General features: G+C 40.2%; 2 protein-coding genes across 6 annotated transcripts in view; one reads left to right on the top strand and one right to left on the bottom strand.

Annotated features, from left to right (window-relative positions):
- Positions 1-63: 63 nt before the first annotated feature.
- dync2i1 (dynein 2 intermediate chain 1) lies at positions 64-11,766 on the bottom strand. Of its 3 annotated transcripts, XM_026179798.1 has the most exons (24): positions 11,630-11,766; positions 11,349-11,402; positions 10,587-11,247; positions 10,443-10,510; positions 10,080-10,346; positions 9,907-9,972; positions 9,045-9,098; positions 8,925-8,930; positions 8,569-8,800; positions 8,328-8,430; positions 8,045-8,174; positions 7,839-7,950; positions 7,662-7,756; positions 7,448-7,577; positions 7,100-7,272; positions 5,626-5,788; positions 4,305-4,418; positions 3,475-3,536; positions 2,928-2,979; positions 2,762-2,822; positions 2,229-2,334; positions 1,994-2,125; positions 639-862; positions 64-543 (listed from the first exon to the last, which is right to left on the bottom strand). In XM_026179798.1, exons 1-24 carry the CDS (start codon positions 11,642-11,644, stop codon positions 369-371), a joined length of 3,255 nt encoding a protein of 1,084 aa, XP_026035583.1. In that variant the 5' UTR covers positions 11,645-11,766; the 3' UTR covers positions 64-368. The 3 variants fall into 3 exon arrangements, with proteins under 3 accessions (XP_026035583.1, XP_026035584.1, XP_026035585.1); XM_026179799.1 differs by lacking the exon at positions 8,925-8,930 and having other exon boundaries at positions 11,630-11,765; XM_026179800.1 differs by lacking the exon at positions 9,907-9,972 and having other exon boundaries at positions 11,630-11,765.
- A 475-nt stretch (positions 11,767-12,241) lies between these two features.
- The window catches only part of esyt2b (extended synaptotagmin-like protein 2b), a 38,644-nt gene continuing 25,411 nt past the window's right edge, over positions 12,242-25,474 (top strand). For 2 of the 3 annotated variants that reach the window (XM_026179802.1, XM_026179801.1), the window contains exons 1-6: positions 12,242-12,968; positions 20,779-20,820; positions 21,333-21,467; positions 21,699-21,775; positions 22,164-22,236; positions 24,523-24,612. In XM_026179802.1, coding sequence (XP_026035587.1) covers positions 12,567-12,968; positions 20,779-20,820; positions 21,333-21,467; positions 21,699-21,775; positions 22,164-22,236; positions 24,523-24,612 — 819 coding nt within the window. In that variant the 5' untranslated portion in view covers positions 12,242-12,566. The remainder of the gene's footprint in view (positions 12,969-20,778; positions 20,821-21,332; positions 21,468-21,698; positions 21,776-22,163; positions 22,237-24,522; positions 24,613-25,474) is intronic. The other variant, XM_026179803.1, reaches the window with a different exon arrangement.

Genomic DNA, 25,474 nt, shown 5'->3' with positions numbered 1-25,474 from the left:
TGCAGGAGTTTAAGCACTTCACTCTCCATGGGAAAAATTCACCAAACCATTCAACAAAACAAGCACAGCTATATATAGTTTATTATATAAAACGAAACATCATAGAAATATTCCATGTAAACAAAAAGTACAAATATTTACACCAGCAAATGTGCATATGTTTTATATACTATATTTATGGTAATGAATGTGGAAGATCCTTGGTATTTAATTACATCCTTCTCACAACTATGTTAATTTTGTTTCAGTGCGTGGTGACATTGGCTCAAATAAAACAAAACAAAAAAATAGGACTTCTATTATAGAAAGTAACTGCAACAGAAAACAGGGTTATGAAATGATGTATTTGCTCTCACGAACAGCACATTTCAAAAGGCTTCAGTCGTCATTCTCTCCAACAGCTTCTCCTCTTCTGCAGTGCTGGACACAGTTAAACTTCTTTTGAAATACTGCATTTCGATTTTCCCTGACTCATGTGCCAGTGCTACTCCTGAATATGTGTTTTGTTTTCCAGATTGTCCAAACAAAGCCATGTCTGTCACCCTGACAATGGAAAAAATGAAGAAAAAAAAAAAAAACCATATAAGACAAATATAAACTAATTTGCTTAATTATCACTTGCGTGTGTGTGACATTACCTGTCAGCACTCATTCTCTCAGTGACCACAGGCTGTGTGTCATCTTTCAACAGGTCCCATATGTGGAGGTTACATGCAGCATCGAGTACGCAGAAGACCGTCGCTCTGGTCTGGGCCCACTGCAGGGAGACCACCGGTTCGCCAGCTGTACTGTTCTTCCACTGTGCCACAGGCTGCTCATGGCTGACTGCATGCAGCCTGATGCTGCCATTGCCACAACCCACCTGAAACAAGGACAGCGAATATTTGAAATATACCCTTTCGAGGCTACAGTGGTATAAATCTCCATGGTTTTGTTTCTTGAGTCTTTGCATGCCATTCCTTTGAAACTCCAAACTTTTCTTTTCTCTATAAAAACTAGTCACTCAACATATTCAGTTACTCACCCACCTTTTTTTCTTTATACAAACTGAATTTACAGTTCTAGTCAGTTTTATGTATATATTAGGGCTGTGCAATATGACCAAAATCTCATATCCCGATATAAGAATTCTATCGTCCAATAACGATATAAATCACAAAAATGTAACATTTTCTGTAAATTCTGTGAATCTCAGGCAGCTCGACTTGCGGGAAGTGTTTCCTGCTGCGTCATGTAGCTGGAGTCGAGTGTTTTAACCGATGCATGATGAAACTATACGTTTTTAGGCATAAGTTGTAACGGCCGCCGTTTTCTTCGTGAGTATTTATTACACGGCGTGCGGCGGGGAAAAGCCTGTTCTAACGTTTGAGTCTAAGGTTTATTTTTTTAGCACCTGGCGGCTCTTTTTTACTTCTCATCCGTAAATAATCTGCTCTTTCACGTGATTCAGTTTATTTTGAAAAGTCTCAACAGGATCTTGAGCTTTATTGTGAAAGGTTTATGTGGAACATAAACAAGCAGACACGCGATGCTGTTACCGTCGTTGTTGCTAACCACAACGCATAAAAACAGGCGCCTGTCCGTCTGTAGTGTGGTTATATAAAATATAAGAGAAAGAGAGAACTTTAAGAAATTAATATCGCCACTACAGTGACCATCAAAACGATGAAAAAAATATTGCCGTAAACAGTTTATTTTGTGACACCACGAAACAAACGATAGTGTAAAATGAAACGATAGACGTTTTTATATCGTCATCCCATATATATCGTTATATCGAACAGCCCTAGTATATATAGCACTAAATCACAACCAGAGTAGCTTCAAGGTGCTTTATATTGTAACGTAAAGACACTACAATAACAGGATGTGTTCATTTTTGAGCTTAAGAGCTGCAGGTACATTTCTTGTCCCTACTCATTTTATCTAAGCTAATCTAAGCGGTCTGCATATTTCCCAAAATAGATGTGATGTAAATAAGCATGACTCTCACCAAGAACAAGTGTGGTCTGAAGGGAGAAAAGTGGATTGAGGTGACATCGACAGGCTGCACTTCAACCTCCTGAAACCTGTAAAATTTGGGGGGTGCTTTCAAACCGTGACTCGTTCCATGGTGGACCAGCCCCTACACACAAGTCACATTAGTACACTTTCACTAAATTACAGGAGTATAATTTTTTTTTTAATATTTGAGAGGATTCATTTGAAATTACATGAATTAAGCTCACCATGTTGGTGCCAATAAAGAAATGATTGGAGTCTGTTGGAAGGAATTTTAAAAGCAGCGTGCGCAGCGGCCCTGTTTTAACTACATCTCGCGGTGACCCCCTGAGACTTTGAAAAGAGGCATAGAGGGAGGAAAAATAAAACAACAGGTCAGAAGTTAGATTACTCCCAAACAAACAACAACGGAACAAACTGGAAGACAACACTGCATCACATTGGTGGGCCATATGGGGAAGTTGCTGTCTGTATGTGCAAGAGATTGGAAAGAGACAATAAAGTAAATACTTCAGTTAAGACAGAGTGATGTCTGAGGTTTTCCTCACCACACCTCTCTGCGTAACACATGTATAAGAGCGCAGGTATGTTTCCATCAAATGTTGAGGTGACAAAATCAAGAGCATGCAGCATGTAACAAACAGGATTGAGTGGCAACAACATAACAGCTGTGTTCCACTGGGCCAAGACTCTGCGGTGTATTTTAAGCCCTGCGGCTGCCAGTGACAGATGATCGTCATGAGCCATTTATCAATCTCACCTCTCAGCAGCGAGGACGGACGAGCTGTGAAGCAACTTCACTTTGCCGCCAGGCCGGAGGCCTGCAAGAGGGGAGAGGGGAAAAAAAAGAAAGAAGCGGGGCTGAAAGCAATGCCACATGTGTGAGAAAGGTGAGCCCACTCAAAGAAATACTGTGACTGCGTTACCCAGATCTGTTGGAGAGCCTGCCTCGTTGCCTTTTGGGAGCTCTACCACCACCTACAGGACACATGGGAGAAATCATGACAGGCAATTCACATTTTTACGGTGCAGCTGTCCCCAAACTTCAGAAACCGATCCCCCTACCACTGAGTTAAAATGATAGGAATTTTAGTGAACTGAAGATAAGAAACAATAGAAACAACAAAAACTATTTTCCCCACAAAAATCTCATTAATTACACTTAGTTTAGCACGTTTTCTTTTGGTCATTGTACCACCCATCTGCCCTGCAGTGACTCTTTTAAGAGTATAAAACAGATGTAGAATCGTTGGAACAATGAATACTTATGGATATTTTATATCCTGGAGGAATGCAAGTCACAATGAATCTAAAATAACATCAGTAATCCTCATTGGGCTTTCCAAACTTTCCAATTCATGTATCTCTCTCCATGACCTCTCTAATAAAATCCACTCCCAACTCCTGCTCCTTGTAAAGAAAAAAAAAACATACATGTAAAATATGTACAATCTACTTAGTTGCTCAACCTACCCAAAAATTTAAAACTCCACTTTCATCCAAAGAAGCCAGCTGGAATGACAGTCCTGATGACTCTACAATTGGAAAAGAACATCATTTAATTAAATAAACAGTACTGTGCAAAAGTCTCAGGACACTCTCCATTTCTGTATGTCTTGCTTCCAAGGAGCCACACTTTGTTGTAATGTTTTTAAAGTGCAATAAGCTCCAGGTTTTTCTGAAGGACAGCTTTTCTTTGGTTAATGGCTGCTTTCTCACTCATTTTCAGTCCAGTACTTGTCCCAGTACTGACCCTTTTCAGAGGATTTTTCTTTTGCTTGCTTAGCCACTTAGCACTGACCTATGAATCACAGAAGCATAAAAAGGCTCCGAACTCAATGGATCAACTGGCCTTGTGTCTACACATAACAGACAACTTAGCAAAGAACCATTTTTAATTGTTAATTAGTTACTTTGTTAGTAGCTGCCTGTCAGAAAAACACATAGTGTCCCCATTTCTCTAGCCGAATCTATGAAAAATTCTAAAGATAACACAGTTTGACAGGTATAAAATAGTATTTTTCCACCAACAAAGTGATCAATAAGGTGATTGCTGTAGCTTCATTAGAAATGATCTAAGCAAAGCTGCTATCAAGAAGCCATTCTTAAGGAAGAGAAACATGGATACATGGCTGGGGTATGCCTTGTCTCTGAGTGAATATTCATATGAATATTGACTTTTAAGCTCATTAGAATTGTGCTAATCGCTGCAACTATTTCCCATTTTCCTGGCAAAATATGAAGAAACATGAATGGCAGAAAACATATAGCAACATTCACACCTCTGGTTAATCATTTCATACCTTCCTCGGATGCCAACAGTGGAACGTCTGCCCTCAGCTCCCCTGCTAGTGCAGAGGGGACAACTTCTACAGAGGTCACAGATGACAAATGGCCTGAGGCGGCCAACACTGCATCTGTGTTGAAAAGGTGACAAATAAGAAGATAGCTGCAAAACTCGAGTTCAAAAACCAAAGCAAAAAACAATCAGCCTCTCAAGTTTATGTGAGAGAGGGCAGGGGAGTGCTGACATTCATTTTTCCTTAGGTCGGGTGCAAAGAGTGAAATTTGTGTCACTGTGTAAGTTCAAAGGGATTTATATTCTTAAAATAAAAAGATGAATAACAGTCTGGAAACAAATGTTAGGTGTAAGAGGAAAGAAATAAAAATGCTTTTTTTATATATTTGGCACTAGGGCTGCCACGATTACGTCGACTATCAAATTCGTCGACGACTAATTTAATAGTCGACGCGTTGTTTGAAGCTTTGTAAGATCCCAAAAGACACAGGAATAAGTAGTAGGATTAAACCCCGAAGAAGAAGTAGCTCTGTCCCAGAATTTATAGCGCAGCCCAGCTCAGTTTCCAACAATGGCGGCAGCTAGTTAGTTTTAATATTACTCTTATTATTCTTTCTGGGTCACAAAATAAACGTTTAACATATTTTCAAGCGAGAATGTAGCTGTGTAAACCTCAAATATCTGCTCAGTTTATCAAGACACCACATATTTTCAAAAGCGCTCCGACGTTTTCGGAGACGTCTGTTACCCACTAGCTCGATAGCTAGCCGGGGGCAAGGCTCACTGGAGCCCGTGAGAACACCGGACTCCCAGCAAATCGTTTTCAAACCCACCGCCGTCTTTCACTACTCAGGTTAAACATATATAAGTCACTTAGATAACTTAAAAATTTTATTGTTTGTCTTTTTTCAGTATTTATTTGTTCCTGAGTAAATCGGTTTGGCTGAGATTAAAGTTATAGTTTTTACACAGCTGAATAAACATCAAGCAGACAGCTGATTATCAGAAGTGTGAGATGCTGGAGAAAATACTCCGGTGTCCTGTTATATTTTAGATAGCAAGGAGTTTATTAAACTTCACCGAAACAATCTGCAAATTTCATTTAAATTTAATAAACTATCATTTTGTCTTTATTTTTAGTTAGCACCTACCTTAAACACTAAAAGCTGTAAGCTAATGATAGTTATATAAGAGCAGATGCTGCTGGTGCAATAAGCTGTACGTTGTACATCTAATGGATACATGATCTGATTAGTCGACTATCAAAATAATGCTTGTGGCAGCCCTATTTGGCACAGCTGGAATTTAATTCCCTGCTGACATACCAGTGGAGAAGGTAGGCTGCCTGAATGTCCACTCTTCCTCCCCCATCTTTAAGCTATAGTGGTTACTAGACTGCTCCCTAAGGTCCCACAGCACCACAGAGCCGACTGATGTGCCTGCAAACACCAGCGTGACCTTTCCAGGGCTGAAACAGCAACACTGGATCTGGAACAAAGAAAACGACAGGGGATTAGTGTAGATGTTAGAGGTTCAGTGGCTTTGGTTTCACTAAGAAGCGATATGCCAAGTCCACAAATAACATCAGCTGCACTTAGAAGGACAGATTCACATTCCTCATTAGAGCTGAAGTAAATATCGCCATTTAGACACGTAAGGACAAATCAAATGTTTATTTTCCATCCTTACGGTCTTTTCATAATATTGCAAATAATGTTTGATGGAGGCTTTACAGATTTTTCTAATGAAAAAGTATCATGTTAAACAACTATGGGGTTTGTCTTTGATCATTTACAACAAGATTGTACATGCTGAGGAAGTTTAACCAAATTTGAAGTTAATGTGAGACAGATGTTTTTGTGGGACAACGTGCAGACAAAAGAGAGTTATAGGTTAGGTTTCCTCACATCTATTAGAAAAGTAAAGGTCATGCAGTGTTAACTTTTGAACGTAGTGGGACGAAGGTAACGGGACTGCTGTCCGTATGTGGGTCACCCAAGAAGGAGGAACAATTACAACAAGCAATTACCCTTCTGATGTGACCAACATGTAAGACAAGCCTGATTTGATTGCTGATTTCTGGAGGGCAAACAAAGCACTGATGCTTCTCACTGAATTTCAAGACTGATTAGGCTCCTCTGATTAAGTGATGCAGAAAAAAGCTACAGTTTAACACAGCTTAATTTTTATTCATGATAAACAATAATGCTCTGGAGAGTAAATAAATAGAGCCTGACTGACACAGGATTTTTAAGACTGATACCGATTTGTTGATTCCAAATCTGATATTCCCATATATAATATGATATTTTTTCCTTTCTTTCAGAGACATAAAACATGAACCATTGTTTTTCTGCCACTGAATTTTTTTTTTCATTTAAAATTTCAGGTTATTTTCTCAATTGTACATTATTTTTTTCAGAGGTTTGAGTTAATAAGGGGAAATCTTGAGATGAAAACCCCCAAATTTTTTCTTTCGGCTGGCAAAAATTTTTTATTCATTGGCAGAAACAAGCTTCCGTAAGTTTCACTGATATTTGTCATGTGTATTTATTTTGCTACTCATTCGTGCTCTGCCTGACTGGTGGTTATTGTTTGTGACAAATGTGCAGCCAACAGGGAAGTTGAAGAGTGCCCTTTAGTGTACAAACAATATCAAAACTCCTTACATGGCTGAATGGTGTTTCTCTCATGTCTGATATTACTTTTTAAATATCCACTTTGCAATTGGCTAATAATCGGCTGATACCAAACTCTAGAAATTGTATAAAACTGAATACTAGAAGTTGTAAATGTCACCTCAGACTCATAAACAAGGATCTTCTGAGGCCTGGATGGCTCCCAGATGTTCCAGATGCAGATGATGGTACAGCTGTCAAGATGCTTGGCGTTGGGTTTAGTCGTGGGCATGTGAACTGACAGCATGGTATGCTTTTGGACCTGAGAAAAGTGCAGCATGCTAATCTGGCGATCTGCAATTGACAAGACAAAACATGAACATCTAATAGGAAGAACTGTCTGAGTTTTTGAGAGGCTGCTACTGCTGCCACAGAGGACAAGTAACAACTAACAAACTAGCAATGAGAATAGAGCAAGATACAAGTCAAAAAAACAAACAAAATGAGTTTCTCTGGTTGGACTTTGTACCATAAAGAAAAGGCAACTCAGTGATGAGCTGTAAACTTCCATCGCTGAAAGACAACGTGTCTGACTGAGTGCTCAGTTTCTCCAGGGATTTTCTCTCAGCTTGATCCTCTTCCAGCAGGACAATCATGACCTTGATTTGGAATGACAGCAGTGAGAACTAACAACAAGACAAAAAGTTCTTCATGCATACACTTCTAAGAAATAGTTTAAAGACCTGTGAGGCTGAGCGAAGAAATGATGCCAGACGCTGTGAATCATAGTTCATTTCACTTCTTTGTTTGTCTCGTGCTTCCTTAGAGAGGTTTGGATCTGTCAGTGCAGGGAAATTCTATTAATAAACTCACCATATAGCCTACACACTTAACTTATCAGAAGCTTATTGTTTTATTACCCCCACATGCTCCACTGCGCTCCGGAGGATGCTGCGTCCACTTCTCAGACATCTCTATTTCCTCTGTCTGGATGTCTCGATCTGTGTTATCCTCATTACACTGAACGTAAGCCTAGAAGAGAAGACGATCTCACGTGTTATAAATACATATGCAGTTTCTCTTTATAATTTGGATTAAGAAGTAGACAACAGAAATAATCGCTAACCTGTTTAGTGTTTGCATTTCCAAAGTTTCTGATGTACATGTCATACTCATTGACCGGCGGCAGATCCAAAAGGGAGAAAGTCATGGAAAAATCCAGATCGATTAAACGAAGCAGCTCTGTACTTCTCTTCCTGTTGTCAGCAACAAATATACATTCAAGGTTTAATTAAATAATAAACACACTGTCAGGTTGCCTGAGGTTGCTTTATGCTTATGTGAAAAGTATTACTTAAGTGACCACAAGTGTCCATTTAATATAATATGTTTTCTGCAAATAAACGTACTTTTGCTTACTGGCAACTTTCTTGCTGACTTCGCGTTGCTTTGCAGCTACAAAGTCGATAAACTTTCCGTGTTGGGAGGCTCTGCTCTGGATCTTTTCAGTGTCTGTAAACAGGGCAGTAATGATGCTTTAAATCCAGGATAATCCTGCACAAAACACCCTGGATTTAACAGGAGTGTGCCTTTCAGTTATACACAAAGAAAGAAGCACGCTTAAAACATTTATTGTTGGTAAGAATATACCTCTGGACCATTTAGGCCTCTCCTCCTCTTCTTTGCTTGTACTTTGTCTGGACTTTGTTGTTCCAATTCTCTCATTCTCTTCATCCATGGCTCTCCGAATAGCTTCAATCTCCTTTCTCCGCTGTGCTGAAAGCTCCTCCTTTGCTTCACCCGACTGTGGATGCAATGGCTCCTTCTCGTCCTCATCTTCATTAGTGCTCTCATTCAGTTCCTCAAAATCCTCTTCATAGTCCTTTAAATAGAGCATTCCCATTCATCACTGAGCACATGCAACGCGTTTTTATTTGAAACAAGAAAAATAACCACGATGAACAAAAACTAGATCCTAAAAGAAGAAACGTGAAGCGACCACTCACCATTTTCTTACAATGTAAATCGATTAGAGCATGCCAAAGTAACACAAAAAGAAATGTGTAAACAACACTGAAATTAAAATCAAAACTGGCATATTTTGTAAGAGCAGCCTCTGTAATTACCTCAAAATCATCTTCATAATCCTGATCAGCCAAATCTTCATCATTGTCAACTTGCTGAAGTGATCAGAAAGCATAAAGTGGGAAAATCGTTTAAGAAACTTTGATTATTTGTGCACAGACTCGTGTTGCTTTAACTCCAATTCCCCAAACACTTGAATGCAATACTAATAATTTCCAAATTGTTAATGTAATTAAAGGTAGTTCGGTTAGAAAACATTCAAAGTTAAGCCCAATCAAAAAAAATGCAGATTCATTTTGAATTTGATGTCAGCAACATGTTTGAAAAAGGCTGGGAGCGGGAAACATGTGATAAGAGGGATAGTGACACATTTCACAACTGATCACGTTGTCTGGCAAAAGGTCAGTACTGGATATAAAACCAGCATCACAGAAAGTGTTTCAGGAGTCCAAATAGCTACCCTGTGTGTGGGCATACAATACAGGTCAACAATTTAACAACAGAAATGAAAACACATGTATGAAGAAAAAATAGAGTGATATCTATGTGTCTGTGTTACATAGCTACAAATGGGAAATTCTGCTTAGTATATTTTATGCTTATTAGGAGAAATGATGCAACATAGTGGGAAACAGGTCCCTGTGTCTGCTTCTCTCTAATGCTCACTGTGAGCATTACAGACAAACCAGCTGCAGACTGAGCTTAAACCTGGTTTGTTCTCATGCAAGCACAGAAAGGCCCTCCACAAAGGGTGCCAAGACACAATATTCCTTAGGCTCAGTGACTTATGAAATAAATGGAATAAGTAGAAACACACCCCCATGCTAAAAAAAAAAGAAGTTTAAAGACATGCAAGAGTGCATTTGTTGCCTTTGAAGGCTATAACCAAACTGAGCATCTTACAGGCTCCTCTGTGTCTGCTTCATGTTTCACAGCAGGTATCCACTGCTCAGAAACCAAGTCAACTTCCTATATTGTGAAAGGATATAATGCAAGGAAAGGGTTTACAATCAGATAATCCATAGTATTGGATCAGCGTTGTGAGAGCTATGAGGGAAATTTACACGCAAACTAACCACATTCCTCTCATGACTCTTGCCAGATGATGATCTCTTGTCTCTGTGATCGTCTTCCTCCCTGTGCTTTCTCTCTTTGTGTTTCCTTTCCACGTCAGCTTCATGTTTGTGCCTTCTCTCCCTGTGTTTGTTTTCTGGGTCTTCTCCCTCTTTGTACCTTCTGTCTTTGGGTTTGTCCCTCTCAGCCAACTCTCTGTCAGCACGATGATGTCTGATCTCTTCCCCTCGATGCTCTCTGTATTCACTATCGTGCTTCTGTTTCTCCTCCTAAATAGCAGGAAAATCCCAGCAAGAATGTATGTAATCAAAGCCATTCCTTAAAAATTCAAATACGTGAACATTAATATTACTGTGGAAGCTTACATGATGTCCTCTCTCTCTGTGCCTCCGTTCTCTCTCCTCTTTACGTTTTCTATGTTCTTCTTTATACTCTGAAATCAAAGACATTCAAACATTAAACATCTCATGGACATGCTACTCTAAATAGGCACACTCCTGTATGTTTACCTCTGTCCTCTTTCTGTTCCAAATGCTTCATGTCTCTTTGTCTCTCTTCCTTGGCATTCCTTGTATCTTCATATTCATTTTGGTGTCTCTCCCGATGCTGATCTTTCTCCTCCCTGTGGTGCTGTTCTATCTGCGCTCCTCTTCCTTCCCTGCTTTCCTTGTGTCTTCTTCTCTCCCCATCATTCCTAAGCTCTCTGTCCTGCTCCTCTCTTTTTCTTTCCTTATTTACGTCATCCCTTCTTTTACTACGGTCTTCCTCCCTGTGTCTATCTCTGTCCCTTAACCTCTCTTTCTCCTTATCTCTGTGTCTTTCCTTATCCCTCTCCCTGTCCTGTTTTTCCTCTAAGTCTCTTCTCGTCTCCTTATTTTCTCTGTAGTCATCACCATACTTCCTTACATCTACAAATCTCTCCCTTTCCCTTGTCTTCTCCCTTTCATTTCCTCTCTCAGCTCTCCTATCTTGTGAGCCCTCTTTCCTTCTGTCTCTTCTCCCTTCATCTCTTCTCTCTCTCCCTGTGCTCTCTCTTTCCCTGAGCCTCTCCTTTTCGCGTCTAGACTCCTTTTCTTGGTCCCTATGGCGTCTCTCAGCGGATTCCCCACCACGGTACCTTCTATCATAGCCATCGCGCCTCCTGGCATCGTCACCACCGCGTTCTTCCTCCTAGAATAAATAAATACAACCAATAAAAATACGATTAAATCATCTACCGTTGCATTTAATTGCTACAAATCGAGCTTGAATCAGAAAATTCTGCAACTTACCCTGATGTGTCTCCTCAGGTCTGCAGGTCTCCATGTGTCTTCCTTTGTTATTTTCTAAACAAACACGTTTCTTAAGGTTCATTTGATGACATTTTAATTGAAAGACACCATTTTATATAACTTGTATGATATCGAACCAGACCCATGTAAGTCAGCGGGATAACATTCACTCTTTGAGATAACGTTTGACAACATTCATAGCGAACACGACTTTTTCTACTAAAAATAAACGCTTCTCAGTTTTGGCTCACACACGGTAAAGTCAGAGCTGAAGCACGTACCTTATCTGTGTACATGTTCTCATCGGCGCTTGTTTTTTTTCTTGGTTGTCTTCAATCACCGAATATTAGCTCTTATTTTTGTAGAGACACCGCCATGATGGTTAAGACCCAGCGCGCAGGCGCAGTTTGCCGAATCCAAGGAGAACGCGTCACCTCGGCTTGACAACAGCCGTATCAATCCGCAGCAGAGAAATCGCTGAAATCAACAGCCAGTTGCCATGGCAGCGGCTGAAGATACTGTCCATACATTTTTGTTTTAGCGAAATATCTTAAGTTTTGGGCTTTAAACGATTATAACAGTTAGTTGTTTCGCCCTGTTATGTCTAGTTGTATGTGAGTTCATATTTCTATCAATAAAGACTGAGTAGTGATTTATCAGTGCTCATCATTTCGGGTTTAAGGGTAATACTGTACTAACAAGCTAGCGAGGCACTATTAAATGCAATATTTCTTTTTCAAATATAGCCAATGCAGGATGCTATTTAAACATTTACTTTTAAGAATATCTGTTTCACTGGACTTTGACGCTTTCTAAGTGATAACAATGTAGTTGCCTCTAGTAAACACCAGATGGCGATGTCTTAGTTTTATACATAGCGCTAGAGACGCCGCTGGGATCGCACACAACTGGATGCCTGTGCGTTTTTGGAAATGGTCATACCCACCCTGTGTGGGCAGAGTAAGTAGAGCTGTGGACTGGACTATCTCAAGCAGACCGATTTAATCAGCGGAATGTCTTCGCGAGCTGCTCTTCAGAGTGGAAACTAAGACGGTGAACGACAGCGGTTCCTCCCGGGGCGATGGGCTGGTGTGCAGGTGAACCAACGTGAGAGCAGGATCCCCGTATGAAGACTGCTTTGGTCCGCTGGCACATGGGAGCTGTGACACTCCGCATTTTCAGATTTTAAGGACACTCTCCTGAGGAGGCCACAGAGACATGTCAAGAGACAGCATGACAGATGTACGAGGAAGCCATTCACAAAATGCTAGCCCAGCTCTACCCAAAGAGAACGGGCACACTGCGCCGAGTCCACCTCAACCCAACTTTCCCCATCCCTCAGAGACGACCATACCCGACGATACCCCAGCGTCATCCACCAGCGAGCTGACCCAGACCTGGGTCCACTTTGCTAAGACATTTGTGCTCATTTTCCCCATTTACGCACTTGGTTATTTTGAGTTCAGTTTCAGCTGGCTGCTTATTGGACTTGTGATCTTTTTCTGGTGGAGGAGGAACACAGGAGGAAAGCAAAGCCGACTGAGCCGAGCAATAGCTTTCTTTGAGCAAGAGGAGCAAAGTGCCAAATGTGCTCTCACCACCTCTGATTTACCACCATGGGTAAGGCACAATTTGAATCAGAGCAGGACGGAGCTGTTTATCCCAACTGAGCCACTTCTCTGAATAGGGCGTGTAGTATTGTTGTGAACAATATTTTTGAGCTTCCAAGAAAACACAATCAGCTGACAGGATCAGCAGAGCAGAGTTGAGCTGTAAAGCTGTGATGGGGCAGCTGTCTCCGCAGCAGTGACATTAGACCAGAGCCCCAGTCTAAATACAGCAGGGTACAATGGTAAACGAGACACCACGCTGGGAAGGAAACATGCCCACGGGGTCTCTGTTATTTTGGGATTCAGACTGGCTATGTCACTTGTAGTAAGTCAGTCTATTTCTGCAGCACGTTATCTTGGCAAAATGTTAAGACAGAGCAGAGGTCCATCCTTGGGTTTAACAATTTAGGGTTTAATTTGGCAAACCAGTTTATAAACCAGTAAGAAGCTATACTTTGGGTCCCACTTAATCAGTCTAAATTCAAATGAAAAGTGGATAATTCCACAGTTATAATTTATATTTAGAAAAAAAATTCACAGGTTAATTCCAGGCTTTGGAAGAGGGCTAATTTTTTTCACACATGGATTTTCTCACGACTAGTGCTTTTAGGGTTAGAAAGTCTCAACATTAAAGGTTAGGGTCACTTGAGAGAAATAATGTGACTGTAAAAGATCATATATGTGAGTAAACTTTGTATCTTCCATAAAACTCAAAAGGGGAAGAGAAATTTGCTTTACTGAACCCTCCTATAGGACCCCAGAGAGTCTGGGTGGTCCAGACCATTCATGTAATTAGTTTTGAGTGAATTTGAGCCGTATTCTCTCAGCAAAAAAATGAAACTCAAATAAACTTTAAATGAAATGACTGAATAACTTGTAGGTCTTCAAAACGGAGACTTTCTGTATCCGACTCAGAGGAAGTTTGCGGCACAGCCTCGCTAAAAGTTAAAAGCCTATTCTGCTGACACACGGCTGAGGATGCATTGATGCCATTAAAGGGGGGCGGAGGAATTAGATGGGATCGAGGGAAAGCATCCCACTTAAAGGAAAGAGAAATTATTAATTGGCTTCAGCACACCCCCCCCCCCCCCCCCCCCCCTGTTTTAAGTCTGTTCTTTATGAAACTGTGATCATACCAGCAGCAGGATTGTGTCCTCATGGGAAATCAACATGGATCTTCTGGGGCTTCACAATGATTGACAACCTCCAGCCTGACAAGCTGAGCACATTTCACTGTTTCCAGTTATAGCTCTTAAATCTTGGCTGCTGCAGATTTCTCCCCACTACACATATAAAGATGACATTTCTTTCACACTGTTGGGTTTTTTGTGCGTCCACACCCCAAAACAATTGCTAAAATGCACTTCTGCCAGTTCCAGTTTCTCCAGTTTAGTTTATGTCCTGACCTGCATTTGTCCAGAGTGACTCAGTAGTCAGCTGGTGTGGCAGCTACTGACACTAAAAGTGTCCGTGGAAGCGTCACAACAGTTTTGCACATAGCTCTTGGCTAAATTTTACAGTCTGAGCGGCACAGACTTCGAATGAAAAACCTTGAGCATTCAGGTGAAAATGGCTCTTCTTGTTTAAAAAGCATTTTGCTAGATGAAGAAAATGGTTATAAAATGAAAGGTAAATGGATTCATATTTGGTGAGGCCAGAGGACTGTACATAAAAGATGGACCGTTATGGCACCTGGAGCTGAATATTTTAGCCTTCATGTAGAGCTCATTATTATTGGCATTAGTCATTAATATCTGATATAAACAACATTGAATGCTCTGTCTTAGTTTTTAGGAATAATGAAAAAATCTTTTCACACGTAGACCGCCATTCAGGGTGGTGATGTCATTGCGTTGATGTATCTGTTCAGCTATTTCATTTTGTAATAGAGCATAATGAGGAAAACATACCAGACATGAATCAAAACTTTATATCAAGATGAAGATAAAAAAGCAAGAGCATCAGCTGTTAGAGGTCAACAAATAGATCGCCCTGTCTTCTTCTACTTCTTTATAGAGATTAGCATCAACTGCCATTATATAGTCCTTGCTTTTTTCTCCAAGGTAGTTTCATTCTCATTGTTGTAAACAATGGCCATTATTCCTAGCTTGCGCGCACCTGCTGACATGCGATGTGTCTCTATCTGTCTGAGCCACGGAATCAGATTTAATTTGAAAACACTGAACACGTGTGCACTGCTGAGCTGATTGAACTGGCAGATAGTCACCTTGGTTCAGTGTCGGAGAAGATGGCTTGCTGCCCAGCTGGATTTCTCAAAGCAATTTTGACTTGCTATCAGGCTACTTATGGGAGAAAATGGGTGACACGGTGCTTTGGTTTGTTCTTTTAAATGGACTTAATGCATCAGGAGTGCAAAGAACACAGATCTCGGGATTTTGAAAGTTGTTGATTTCCACAAGCATGTTCTGCACCTCTTTTTGTCAGCAGGAATACCGTGAAGACTATTATCGCCTGCCTTGTTTCTCTTGCAGTGGAAAACAACAAAAGCAGCACGCTGTGGCATTTATTTCATGCTTAGAATACTTTAGCTTGTTAGAGAAAGTAACGTAGCTCTGAACTGCCACCGGTTTACATCACTGACCTTGAATGCATTGCTTATGCCTTTTTAAATCAAATTATCCTTTTAAAATTGAGGGTTTTTTATAACAATTCCAGTATATCATGTGTTTTTCATGATGTTGTTTAGTAGCAGAGCGCATTTAAACTATATTAAGACCCACAAGTTGAAATAATTAGTGTGTGTTTTCAACAAATGAGGGAGTTATTAAAGAAAAGTTATCACCCGTACAGTTTATATGAAGGGAATATAAGCTGTAAATTAGAAAATGCAAACATATTTATTGCATTGTTGAAGTTGGCCAGTGAATATTACAGGCACAGAACTGTACTACAGCTGCAGTAGATATAGTCGTGTTTTCCTTGAACCCTGTGGTCACAGTTTATTTGTACAGTTTGTTTTCTCTGATCTTACATAGCAGCAGTGAAAGAGCAATATGTGCTGTACAAACTGAGATGGACCTTAGGTGTGTGGAGGTGTCGTTCAGAGGGCTCAGATTGTCTGCATTATATGAGACCTTAACCCTTTAAGACCTACCATAGAACCAAGTCCGCCAGAGCTTATATTATATTTTTACATGCTGTAGTGCCATTTTTGGGAGCATTTCAGGTTGCTATACATCAATACAACCATTATAGCCCAAATTTTAATAATATGTATGCATTAAGTGCATAGTAATTACATAAATTGCAAAAAAGTGCAATAAACTACAAAAAAATTGAAAATCGTTTTGTTTTTTTTAACATATATTTCTAGTTAAATAATTTCCCCCAGGGATCAATAAAGTATTCTGATTCTGATTCTGATTCTGATTAGTTAGAGAAATTTAAGAAGCTTATCCCTCAAAACTGCAAATACAAAAAAGTTGCACAAAATAGTTTTCCATCACAGGAAATTTATTTTGAGTGTCTTTATAGTTTTGTTTTTGAAATACACCAATTTTTATATACTGCAGGAAAAACGAAAATAAATATTATGATGCAAATTTGCAAAAAAAAATATAAACTATTTCCAGCAGTGCACTTTGAGTTCTAAGCATCCCAGAAATGATACAGAAAGTCTTAAAGTCAAACATAACTATTAAAAACACCAGTATAGGCTCATAAGGCCCTGAAGGTAAAAAACTACATTTCCGCAAAATGACGTCACTTCCGGTTTCACGCAGGTCATGGCGGACATGCGATAGTTCGCGCTGATGGAGGTAGGAAGTGTTACGAACAGCTGATCGGATCGGCTTTAAAGGGTTAACATGCACCTTCTGCCAGAGGACGGCATTACTTGGCTGAAATCCTGATACAATATCAGCTGAATTAAACCCCATTTCTGCTGCTTCTGCTGCTGACATTGTGTTTAGACTTTAATATTTTCCTGTGTTATTAGCTGCAGGACGTGGACTCAGCGAGCCATGATAAGCAGTCTGAAGACAGTGAGAATAACCATCTTTTATTCAAAACCCAGGCAAATTGTTAATTATGTCTTTAAGAGGCAGGGCTCAGCGACTCTTCGGCATAACACGAAATAATTAAGATATGTTTCCCTGATTCTTGCTCAGCGCTTAAAAGGAAACATTTGCTGCGAAGTGACTCATCATTACCTCACCTACATTTGTGAATGAGGTCACTGTGTCAGGGGTATTAATGAGGTTTTTTCCAGCATCTCCTCCACAGGATTATATTATTTCTGGAATCTTTTATGATAGCTGTGACATTTTCTTCTCTGTCGCCCTGCTCATGTCACTGCTTTTCTCACACTCTGACATAAACGCCGGATAAGCACTTTTGCTGAATCCATGAGAAATGGTGCTGTCTCTTCACACATCGTGTCTCACCATAGGTCCAGCCAGTTGCCTCACTTCATCTTTATTTTATTTTTTACATCTTTATAGTGCAAATATGTAATATGAACCATGCCATGCATCACAGCATTTATACCTTGAGCTAGTTTGTAGTGTACTTTCCTAGATGGGATTTTGAAACATAAAAGGCAATAAGAAACACAATCGATACTATAAATGTTAAGAAGCACAAAACTCGAAACACAGCAAAATATAGAGAGACAGCCCAACACGAGGCACAAACTGCAGTTTAATGAAGCACCAGGGAAACAGGAAGTAGGGAAATATTCATGAAAGCATGACTGACCCCTCTTTGAAAACTGACTGAGCTGCTGCTGCACATCCATAATGTCAATCTGCCGTTCCACCTATGCTGCTTCCAAGTAGGGCTGCCACAACCGATTATTTTGATAGTCGACTAGTCACCGATTATTTTTGCGATTAGTCGACTAATCAGATCATGCATCCATTGGACGTACAGCTTATTGCACCAGCATGCATCTGCTCTTATATGACTATCATTAGCTTACAGCTTTAAGTGTTTAAGGTATTTGCTAACTAAAATTTAAAAGTTAATAAAGTTTATTAAATTTTAATGAAATTTGCAGATTGTTTCGGTTTAATAAACTCCTTGCTATCTAAGATATAACAGGACACTGGAGTATATTCTCCAGCATCTCACACTTCTGATAATCAGCTGTCTGCTTGACTTTTATTCAGCTGTGTAAAAACTATAACTTTAATCTCAGCCAAACCGATTTACTCAGGAACAAATAAAATACAAAAAAAAAGCCAAACAATAACATTTTTAAGTTATGTAAGTCAGCGGTCTCCAACCTTTTTTGCGCCACGGACCGGTTTATGCCCGACAATATTTTCATGGACCGGCCTTTAAGGTGTCGCAGATAAGTACAACAAAATAAAACTAGTACCGGTACCGACAAAAAGAAAATTTATTCATAACACACGTGAAAAGACCAAGGAAAACCGAGTAAACGATAAAAACGATAACAAAATAACGCTGAAAACCGATAAAAACCCTGAAAACCATACATTTCACACCTGAGCCTCAACTCTCGCGGCCCGGTACCAAACGACTCACGGACCGGTACCGGTCCGAGACCCAGGGGTTGCGGACTACTGATCTAAGTGACTTATATATGTTTGACCTGAGTAGCAAAAGACAGCCGTGGGTTTGAAAACGATTTGCCGGGAGTCCGGTGTTCTCACGGCTCTAGTGAGCCTTGCCCCCGGCTAGCTATCGAGCTAGTGGGTAACAGATGTCTCCGAAAACGTCTGTTATTTGAAAATATGTGGTGTCTTGGTAAACTGAGCAGATATTTGAGGTTTACACAGCTACATTCTCGCCTGAAAATATGCTAAACGTTTATTTTGTGACCCAGAAAGAATAATAAGCTGCCGCTTCTGGGACACAGCTGCTTCTTCTTCTTCGGGGTTTAACGGCAGCTGGCATCCTTGTACATGCAGTGCTGCCATCTTCTGTTTCAGTCCGTTATTACACTCTTAAATCCTACTATTTATTCCTGCGTCTTTTGGGATCTTACAAAGCTTCAAACGACGCGTCGACTATTAAATCGGTCATCGACGATTTTGATAGTCGACGTAATCGTGACTAGTCGACTAATCGTGGCAGCCCTACTTCCAAGGTTCGGTATCTTGTGCATTCAGAGATGCTCATCTGCATACGTTGGTTGTAACAAGCGGCCCCTTCCCATCTGCTCTAAGCAGTCTGGCCATTCTCCTCTGAGCTGTGACATCAACAAGGCATTTTTACCCAGACAGCCGGTCACCATGACCATGTCTGGATGCCTAAATGCATTAAATCGCTGCAATGTGATTAGATTAGATTCAATATTTACATTAAGAAACAGTTTCAAAGGTAAACCTAATGAAGTGGCCATCAGTATGTATCACCACAAGAGCCTTAATTAGGGCTTCTGTTGAAGTTAGGGTATAAACACCTTAAATTAAAATGATGAAGAGGACGTGGTTCATTTGTTTTCTATTATGCTGGTGTCTGCAGTGCTGAACACCATTATGCATCGTATTGACTTTGTTTCTGCTTTAGCTCCTGTTAAGTCAGTGATTTACGTTTGTCATTCAGTAAGATTAGTTAAACTGCAGAGCAGACTCAGACCACAAATTATGTAAAATGTATGACTAGAGAAGGATGGAAATACTATCAGTCATGTTTGATTTATTTCAATCCTCAGCTGCGTATCCGTGAGTGTAAGTTTAGTTAGAAATGTGTGTTTAGAAATGTAGCATGGCTGCATGATGATAAATGGAAGGGCATATGATGGAAACATTCTTTAGGTAGAGAAGAAAACATGGATTGCAAAACAATTGATCTTTGAAGAGCATCTTCATCTTTTTTCTTCACCTACAGCAGTGACTGCAAAGCAAAAATCGAACCATAGTAAATCTCATGCATCAGAATAGGAACACGTTACTCCATCCTCCTCCTCCTCCTTTGGAAACTTTTAGTAGTGAGGTTATAAACAATTAAACTGCCTGAAAACACAAAAACAACATTTTAAATTTCTGATAGTCAAGCTATTGCTTCTCGTTTGATGTGATATTACAGCCTAAAAGGTCTTAAAATTAAATATGACATTAGCCACAGCCACTAAATTGCCATTAGATACAAATATTTTGAACAGCTTTTACTGGAGGAGATGGGTGCTCTTTACTCTTAGCTTCAGTGCAAACATTAATAATAAATAAGTATCTAGACCATAATCTTTTACACTGGTAAATTTAGCTGTGCTGAAATAGCAGCATGGCTCTAAAGATGGTTAACGTCAGGAAGTCTGACATCTACTTGGGTTCACAAAAATGTTAACAAATCGTAATCGAAAGTGTTTGGCTGATTAGTTTTAATTACGTGCTGCTGTTATATAATGCACATGGGGTGAAGACTCTCATCTTTAACATGAGATAGGTTTAGAAATGACAGATCACACACTGAGCGTGGTTTTTACTTCCTAAATCCAAAAACTAAATATAGGAAAAAGAAAAAAAACAAAAACTGTAAAAACACATCAACAGACAACAACTGGAAACAGCTTCAGCTGCCAGTCATTAGGCCTGTGGGCAGTCATCATGTTAGTTATGATTATGGTCATTTTATGCACTTGGATGCGCTTTCGTCTCAAAGCAAGAAGGTTCCTCTCGCCCTGTGATTGCTGGGTTTGGCTCAAGGTCCACAGCAACCCTGAAACTGCATACATGGGTAAAAGTTGGATGGATGGATGACAGTTTTAGGCAACCCTGCTATCTGTCTATGCGCCTATGCTCTATTAACAAACAGCATGTTCCGTCTTTTCTTTAAAAGGCTTTCTGAAACCAACCAGGAGATGATCTGTTCTGTTTTCTCCATTGCAGGTCCACTTTCCAGATGTAGAGCGGGTGGAGTGGCTGAACAAGGTAACGAATCGAGCAGCTGCCTCTTGAATTTGCCTGCTTGAGTGAAGCCCTCCTCGTTTTTCATGCCTTGTAAAAACTGTGGGAAATGGGATGTCTGTTGCCATCTGCTAACTCTCCTCTTCTTGCTGTCTGTTGCCACACTGCAGCACATCTGACTTAACATGCAGGCCCGTTCCTGCAACGCTGTGAAATGCATTAACCCTTGCGAATCCCATGATAGCAACCAGGATGTAAATTTGGAGTCACTCCTGAGTATACATTAAACTGAGCAAGCTGGAGATTTAAAACATTCATGTGTTAGTCTTTTTGCTTGATGTGCATGGGTTTGACAAATAGAACTAGACTTAAATAGAACTACACTTTGAATATTTTACTGTAAAGGATGTACCCCTCAATGTTTAAAGTCCTGGAGCAAATACATTTTTATATCCTTTTAGAATAATCATATAATGAATATTTTTCTTTGATTTGTTCCAAAACTCTTTGATTTCTCTCTTTCTGTATCCCCTTAGACTGTGAAACAGATGTGGCCCTACATCTGTCAGTTTGTGGAAAAACTGTTCCACGACGTGATCGAGCCGGCGGTGAAGGAGTCCAACGCCCACCTCAGCACCTTCTCCTTCACCAAGTTCGACATGGGAGACAAAGTGAGCATCTCGATGTGATAAAACAAGCTGCTAGCAGCAGGTGCCGTGGGTCAGCTGATGAGGGTGCGCCGTGGCTAGAACACGAACGTGCATGCATGTCGCTGACATATGCTCTCGTTGCACAAATAGTTTCCGTGCGGGGGTCTGCAGAGGGGTCGACCTTGTGCTAACCACGTGGGGGTTGGGAGGGGTGACGGAGTGGCCGTAATGCTTCCTTATGTTATGTTGCAGCCGCTGAGGATCAACGGGGTCAAGGTTTACACGGAAAACGTGGATAAGCGACAGATCATTATGGATCTGCAGATCAGGTGAGCCAACCTGTCTAAAAATGTTTATCGTCTAGCGTTCTCTCCTGCCATTATAGTTATAGACACTACTTGCTTGGCTCTTTTGTTAAAAATACAACACGAGAACAACTGGAGTATCTGTTTTCAATGCAGCTAAAGAAACTCACATTGCTTTCATGCAGAGGTCAGTATGTAAATAGCCTCTTTCCACTTAGGTCTGTGCAACTTAATATCTTCTGCTTTGTGCACACGAGAATCCATTGTAGGAATAGCATACACAGCAAACAGCATTAAATTCACATTTCCTGGAAAGGATTGGAACTTCAAAGGCCTGAATCAAAGTCTTAAAAAGTGATGGAACCCTGATAGAGGGTTTTTACGAGACATACTTTTGCTTTTTATCACCCAGCTTTGTTGGCAACACTGAGATCGAAGTAGACATCAAACGCTACTACTGCAAAGCTGGCATCAAGAGCATCCAGGTGAGGAAATCCCTTTTTTTTTGTTGTTTCATATCCTCATAGAGGTACTTTCCCTTGGTAAGAAATAAGGACTGCACACTGGAAACAGAAACACAGCAGGAAGCAATGCACAAAAAGGCTGTTAACTCAAGTAAGAGGTGATCTTGTCAGGTCTAAGTGTTCAGTTTCACTAGACTGGTGAAGGTGAAGACAATCAGAAAAACAGCAGGTAAGACAGGAGGAAGGAAAACAGGGGAAATCAGAATACTATCAAATCAAAACAGGAAGTTTTCATGTCTCTGTGATTAACACAGATAACCCAACCAAAGAGACAAGGCAGAGAGGACAAAGGGAAACACTGGGGACACTAGATGCACAACAAAGAAATAATAAAAGTGAAATAGAAACTAAAACTCATACAAATAACATACAGAAACCTAGAACCATGACAGGTATATCTCCCAAAAGAAAAAAGCTGGTGAATTTACTGTGTGTCACCACCATTACCACAGTTTCTCCCCAGTTTCCAGTCATTCAGCTGTCAAGTAAATGTCCATGCTCTTGTTTTTATTATTACAGGATTAATAATCCTGCTTTTCTTATATATATATATATCAACACCTATCAGGGGTTGCTGATGTTGAGAACTACTAGTGTTGTGCTGGAAAAAAGGAAAATGACTTATAATGGAAGCCGATTGTTTCTTATCAAAGTCCAGTAACAAAACAACGTAAATAAAGCAATCCAGAAAACTGCAGGCGCTACCACAAAGACAAGACATAATAAGAAACAATCAGCATACCAGACATATGTGGAGAAGATACTAACAAACTCAAGGAAAGATCAGTGGGAAAAAATGAAGCTATCACAAATCCCAACAAGAGAAACACAGATCATAATTCAAAGGAGACATTCTCAGACTTTGAACAGACAAATAGTGTTTTCAAAAGCTTTACTGTTTGTTCTGATTTGGTCACGAGGACCTTTATTTTTAAAAAGTGTCTCTTAAACAAAGTTTTAAACAAACTAAAACAGCTAAACCTTAATTATGTTGCTTTGGAAGATTGCCTTTGACTACACAGCCCAATTACTCTGAAGTATTTTGTGTCTGTGTGTTGTTGTTATTCTTGCTGCTCCTTTCTCCCCTTTGTGTATTGCTGTCGAGTAGCAGCAGGCAGAAAAAAGGCAATCTGTGCTCCTCCTTGGAGACCCAGTGCCGTCAGGTCTGTCCCTGGCCCTGTTATGAAACCCAGGCATACTGTATCTCTGTAGACTATAATCATCCACTAATACATTAGTCAACATTTGAGCTGGATTATATTACAAAAATTACAAAGGTGGGTTTGGCTTCATATTAAGCTTAGATGGGTTGGATTAAACTTTTTAACCACTGCTGCTTTACACTAATAGCCCATTAAACCTGCAAATAAATCACGTGTTGTATTAAATTGCAGTATTTTTTAGCAGGTCCATTATTTTAAATGTTCATATTTTGTTGTTTCCCCTGCCAGTCTCCTGGCAGCCTAGGTCACCATGCCTTTAAGCCATTATTATTCCTTTGGACAGTTTTGTCAATATTGCTATAAATACTCCAGAGTCCAGCAAGAAACTGCCACGGCTCTGTGTGAAATACACCACCACTTACTTTTGGTGTGATCTTTGCACAAGTTATTGCACCTAAATGAAGCTTAACTTTTTCTACCTGTTCTCTTTGACGTTCCAGGACTTGATTTTACCGTTCTGGCTTTGTGTAAGTTTTATGTTCTAAGGAGCTGATTCAATCTCACAGTTAACAGAGCGAGAGAGGAAATAGAGAAATACATTTAAGTCTAAAGAACTGCCTGCAAACACAAAAACAAGAGTACTATTGGTTTTTAGTTTCACAGGGGCTTTAGTCATTAGTATCGGATTTACTGGCGTAATTCACTTTCCATTCGGACAACATTTTCTGACTGTCATTCCTCCAAAAAAGGAATATAACTCCACAACAAATATACTGGTGCTAGAATTCAAACCTCCTTTGTTCCCATTCTGCAGGATTAGAGCAGCTGTGTGGTGTTCCACATGATACATCTAAAGCACTAAACCATAATCCTCATAATTGTCATAATATGTTTTGAAGAAGGTGGAGGATCACACAGGGCAGGTGTGAAGTCAGGCAGCGATAGAGTTTCCAACCTGTCATGCGCTAGAGCTCCAGCGGCACTGCTGCTGACGAATGTCAGGGGTCAGCAGGGTGTGAGTTCCCTGTAGCTTTCTGTTTGTGTTTGTGGATATCAACGTGTTGTTCCTCTTATGTTTCCATAGATCCACGGTGTGTTGAGAGTGGTGATGGAGCCGTTGCTGGGTGATATACCTCTCGTCGGAGCTCTGTCTTTGTTCTTCTTGAAGAAGCCAGTAAGTGCATAAGCTAATAATGTTGAACTGAGTAACTTTATCAGTCAGACTAACTTAACAGAGGAGCAGCTGAGGTTATAATGACACTGCAGTTTGATGAAATGCAGCATGAATAGAGTGGAGGCTGTTTAACCACAAAGCCAAGATGGCATCACAGTTCAGCACATTACTAATTCAGGGTTATACTCTCAATTGACATTCAGAAAGAATGACAACTTTGTGTTATTACATATAATAATACTACACTGGCCAAGGTTGGCATGATTATCCTGCTGTCCTGAATATTTAAAATGCTCCTCTGAGTATTTCACCGTTCTTACTATGCCTAACATTTCACCTCATAAAGCATCTTGTTTTTGTGCTTTACTTATTCCCTTGCCTTTTAATGCAGATACAATGGACATAAATTAAAGCTAAAAAGGGTCATTTGAGTCAAAGTCACGACTGGATCACAGTAGGACGTGTTTCTTATTATTTGCAGCATTAATTTCCAGCGTAATTTCAGTCTCTTTTACTTCACTGTGCTTACCGTCGGACATTGTTTGTGCTCTTGCGGTGCAAGCAGTGTTCACATGATTTGCATTTACATTTCCAGTTGCTTACGCATCGATTATTTTCCAGTTGAGGCTCCATTATTCTCCTGGTTCAACCCCTAGACAGAGCCACTGCTGCACAGCTTAAAAATGTTTGACCGATTTATATCAAATGCGAGGGCCCAGTGGAGCTGTAGCGGTGCTTTAAATAGCTGCAGATCAAGCCAGACCTACTTTGGCATTTTTTTTTTTTTACCCCAGGCACTGAACTAAAGCTCAAGGTGGAGACATTACTGTTGGAGACTGAAGGAAGAAGCAGTAAATTCCCC

This window comes from Astatotilapia calliptera, chromosome 9, assembly GCF_900246225.1.
Source record: "Astatotilapia calliptera chromosome 9, fAstCal1.2, whole genome shotgun sequence".
Classification (NCBI taxonomy): Eukaryota; Metazoa; Chordata; class Actinopteri; order Cichliformes; family Cichlidae; genus Astatotilapia; species Astatotilapia calliptera.
Note: the sequence above shows the minus strand (reverse complement) of the source record. Positions and strands in the feature narration are given on the sequence as shown.